The sequence below is a fragment of the Otolemur garnettii genome, unplaced genomic scaffold (genome assembly GCF_000181295.1).
Source record: "Otolemur garnettii isolate 467f Iridium unplaced genomic scaffold, OtoGar3 scaffold00080, whole genome shotgun sequence".
In the NCBI taxonomy this organism is placed as follows: domain Eukaryota; kingdom Metazoa; phylum Chordata; class Mammalia; order Primates; family Galagidae; genus Otolemur; species Otolemur garnettii.
Window position 1 is genome coordinate 3,848,833 of NW_003852475.1, and position 4,699 is coordinate 3,853,531.

A 4,699-nucleotide genomic window follows, 5' to 3' on the forward strand; every position below is an offset into this window, starting at 1 on the left:
GGTGCCTCGGAAAGCAAGTGTTTGGCAGGCCCAGGCTGGGGATTTGAACCCGCCACCTTAGGTGTATATGGCTGGTGCCTTAGCCGCTTGAGCCACAGGTGCCGAGACTCCCCTGTCATTTCTTTATGCAGGCTTTTTCTTACCTTTTTAGTCCATGTTTGGTCCCATCTTCATACACTTCCATAGTATTCTGAATTTCCCTTCTTGTGACACTCATCATCACTCATAATAACTTATTCAGCATCTGGCCTTCCTCATTAGAATGTACAGTCACAATGGCAGGGCCTTTTTCTGACTATCTCAACTTCCATCTCAAGCCAGGTACACACAATGCCTAGCTCACAGTAGATGAACAATAGAAATATGAAGAATGAATGAAAAACTATGAATGGTTTTCTTTTCTTTTTTTTTTTTTTTTGAGAGAGTCTCACTTTTGTCACCCCTGGTACAGTGCCATGGAGTCATAGCTCACAGCAACTTCAGACTCTTGGGCTCAAGCAATTCTCTTGCCTCAGCCTCTCAAGTAGCTGGGACTACTGGCACTGGTCACAAGGCCTGGTTATTTTTAGAGACCAGTCGCACTCTTGGTCAGGCTGGGGAATGGTTTTTATAATATTTAATTCTAACATTAGGAATAATCAAAGACATAGCTCTACTGGGAGAATTTCTAGGTTGATCAAATTTTAAGAAGATCATTTAAAGTTGATGTTAAAGATCGGCTCTTAACTTTTCCAGAGGAATGGTGTCTTAAATAAGCAACTCTCCATAATCAGCATTATGTTTCAGTTTATAATGACACTATATGAAATGCCTAATTGGAAAAAAAGTACAAAAATTAGAATACAATTTGTACAAAATAGCAAAAATGAGAATGCAATATTTCCTAAAAAATATTTGGAAATATTTTTGGAAAAATATATTTAGAAATATTTTTGGAAAAATATTTGGAAATATTTTTGAGGAAAAATATTTGTAGAAAAGGGTGTGTTTTCAGATGTATCACCTCCTCTATTCTTCAAAGATCGGCAAACAGTTGCACTGTCAGAAGATAAGTTTAATTGGAGTAATGATATAATAGCACATGTAATTTTTTGGGTTTTTTTGAGACAAAGTCTCAGGCTGTCGCCTTGGGTAGAGTGCCGTAGCGTCACAGCTTAAAGCAATCTCTAACTCTTGGGCTTAAGCGATTCTCTTGCCTCTCCCTCCCAAGTACCTGGGACCATAGGTACCCGCCACAACGCCCGGCTATTTTTTTGGTTGCAGCCGTCATTGTTGTTTGGCAGCCCGGGCTAGATTCAAACCCGCCAGCTCAGGTGTATGGGGCTGGCCCTTAGCCCCTTGAGCCACAGGCGCCGAGCTGCAGGCTAGTTTTTTGTTGCAGTTGTCGTTGTTTAGCAGGCTCGGGCCAGCTTCGAGCTGGGTATGTGGCCGGCGCCCTACCCACTGAGCTACGGGTGCCGCCAGCATGTGTAAGTTTAAATAAACCTTAGAAAATAAGGTTTATTTACGCAAGCCTTCAGCTAATAGTTACTGGAGACCATGTAATTTCATGAAAGTATTAAACATGGATCAGTTTTCATTTTAATGGCAACCAACTACAAAGTGTCATATTTTGATTATAGGACATTCGACCATAAAATTGGAAATGAAATCATTATCTATTCTCTTTTGTATTGGAAAGCAGCTGGAAAATAAATCATCTAAATTCTCTGCTTTGTATTACTTTATAAAGTCGCCGTGGCTATAGGATCAGTAGTGTTTTGAGGTTTTGGAATGCTCTCTAGCCAGTGTGTAGGAATTGCTGTAGGTTTGTATTCTACCAACACCTCCTTCAGGCACACGTGCTATAATGTTATTGTAGAGGCGATTGTTGCAGTTTGTATCCTGTCTTTTCTACAAAGTTGGGCTGATAAATTCAATAGAAATCAAAGCTTTGGCGTAAATTCCTGCAAAACCCATTTGGTTCCACGCAGGGGCGATTTCCTCCACGTTTAAGGTCTCAGTGAAGTGGAGACTGGTCAGAAGGTGACGCTTCCCTTCCTCTCTCAGTGGCTCTCGCTACTGCCCCCTGTTGCGGTGCCTCGGAAAGCAAGTTAAATTTTCCACAACATGGAGGCGGACAAATCTAAGAAGACTACAATTCCCGTCATGCCTCACTGAAGATGCCGCCGACGTGCCGTAGCGGTTACTCATCCTTCTCAGTACCTTCTTCCACTTCCTGGACAGCGGGGCTTGAGGCCCAGCGGGCGCGTGCACGCAGTGATTCGTGGCCGAGAGCAGGCGCTGGGGCGCTGAGCCGACAGCGACGTGTGGCGTCACATGACGTGAGGTTTCTCGTGCGCGCCCTAGAGCGCGTCCTAGGGGGGCTGCTGTCGGGCGTGCGCGCTTGTGCGGAGCCGGAGGCGGGGGCCGGACCAGCACGGGTTGCGGAGCCCGACGAAGACGGAAGGCGGGGCCAGCTCCGCGACCGCGGCGACTACATACAGAGAGAGCGCCCGGGCCCAAGGGGAGCGATGCTGTGGTTTCAGGGCGCCATTCCTGCCGCCATCGCGACGGCCAAGAGGAGCGGCGCGGTCTTCGTGGTGTTCGTGGCAGGTGAAGAGAGCAGAGGCCCGAGATGCGGCCAGTATACTCCTCTCTGGCCTACCTTTACTCTCAGCGTCTGCCCTTACAGAGACGCGGGCATCTCTTGGCTTACGCTGCTGGGGCTGTCCTTAATACCCTGCGCCCCAGGAACATCTTCAACCCCGCCGCCAAAGTCCCCACAGAGGTCATGCTGACCCTCAACACCCAGCTCCTTCTGGTTCCAGGCGCCCCCAGCCTTTTCTAAATGCACCGAGAGGCCCGGGCTGCCTGCCCTTGGCTTCTCAGCGCCTCCCGGGTCCGTTTGGGGTACAGCGGGCCCAGCCCCCACGGTCCGCCTCTCCTGGCTTCCAGGCTGGAGGCGACGTCTGGTCCTGGTCTCCGGGGTGGTCTGAGCTCAGCCGACACTGCCCTGCGCGGGGACACGGCGAACAGGCCCCAGCGGCCCAGTCCCACTCAACCCCTCCGAGCCGCGCACCTGGGGAGTGGCCGCTGGCAGGTCTCCACCACCCCGGCGCCCCTTTTAGTCTCCAGGAGCACCCCTCTTCGAGATGCTTCAACTCCCGTTTAGTTACTGAGGTTTAGTTGGGGGTAGGAACGGTCCACTGGGCAAGTAGTTTGGTTTGTAGTTAGTTGCGGGCTGTCAGGAAGAAAGCTGTGTCATCGATAAGCAACAAAGAGAAACCACTTTGTTCACGGTTCACGGTTACTGCTGTTAGGACGTTTCTGAAACATAAACTTTTTTTTTTTTTTAATGGCAGCGTTGGAAGGAAGTCTAATTTGAAATAATTACTGTGTTGCAAGTTGATTTTCTTTTTTTAGCATTAGTTTTAAAAGGAGTAGACGTTCAGTTCTTGGTTCTTTGCTTTATTATTTTCCTAGCCTAAAGTATACATAAATCGAGAATGTGTACTAATTCATTTACTCACTGTTTCTCTAAGTTGTTTTGCTTCACGTTCTCCTGTTTTAATACGGAAATCTTGTAGATTTACAGGAAACCTCCTGCCTTTGTGGTTTTGCTCATTCTTATTGCATGGATCACATCAGTGTTTGTGGCTAGTCTTAATTTGAGGTGTATTTCTTAACTTTTTATGTTTTATAACGGTTTACTTATAATTCCTCCACGTCTTTTAATAGCTCTACAGTGTACAATGAATGGCTGAAATGTGAATTTTATTTAGCATTAAACTTGAAGTTTTTTTATGCTGAATTTTTTAGTTCAATGCTATTTCTTAGACGAGCTTGAGGAGTAGATTCTCTTATGCTGTTTTGGGGTTGTTACATAAAGAAATTACTGCTGTAATCCTGTAAGGAAGAAAGTGGATGAAAAACGAAAGGAAAATTAAATGATACTACTTACTAAGAGTGCAATAATACATTTATGGCATTTTATTTTATTTTATTTTTTTGAGACGGAGTCTCACTTTGTCACCCTTGATAGAGTGTTGTGGCATCATAGCTCACAGCAACCTCAAACTCTTGGGCTTAAGTGATTCTTTTGCCTCAGCCTCCCAAGTTGCTGGGACTAGAGGTGCCCGCCACCACGCCACCTGTTTTTAGAGAGGTTTCACTCTGGCTCAGACTGGTCTCCAACCTGTGAGCTTAGGCAATCCACTGCCTTGGCCTCCCAAGTGCTGGGATTACAGGAGTAAGCCATGGTACCCGGCGTTTATGGCATTTTAAATTGTTTTTCACCTAAAATCTTAGTTAATTCTTTTGCTAAGTAGACAAATTTTATCATCCCCATTTTGTAGACGAGGAATTTAGGTTCACAGTTATAAAGTAACTTGCACTAGGGTTACAAAAAGGATTTACATCTTGGTCAACTTTTTCTTTTCTTTTCTTTTCTTTTCTTTTTTTGGGGGGGGCAGGTTTTTTTTGGCCAGGGCTGGGTTTGAACCCACCACCTCTGGCATATGGGGCTAGTGCCTTACTCCTTTGAGCTACAGGCACCGCCCCTTGGTCAACTTTTTAGCAGCTTAAAAAAAAGCTTTTTCCTTTTGTTTCTTGAGGGGAAGTAAATGAACAATTGTAGGCTGTTTATTGGTGACTTAAAATGGCATAGAAATCAGGAAATCTAGAATTAGGGTAGTCATGTTTTTTTTGTTTTTTTTTT

The 4,699-nt window shown here is 45.5% G+C and overlaps 1 protein-coding gene across 1 annotated transcript in view; it reads left to right on the forward strand.

Annotated features, from left to right (window-relative positions):
- The first annotated feature begins 2,212 nt into the window (after positions 1–2,212).
- Positions 2,213–4,699, forward strand: part of UBXN4 (UBX domain protein 4) — a 57,528-nt gene continuing 55,041 nt past the window's right edge. Inside the window, exon 1 of the mRNA XM_023515853.1 lies at positions 2,213–2,595. Within this exon, the coding sequence (XP_023371621.1) occupies positions 2,514–2,595 (82 nt within the window). The 5' untranslated portion in view covers positions 2,213–2,513. The remainder of the gene's footprint in view (positions 2,596–4,699) is intronic.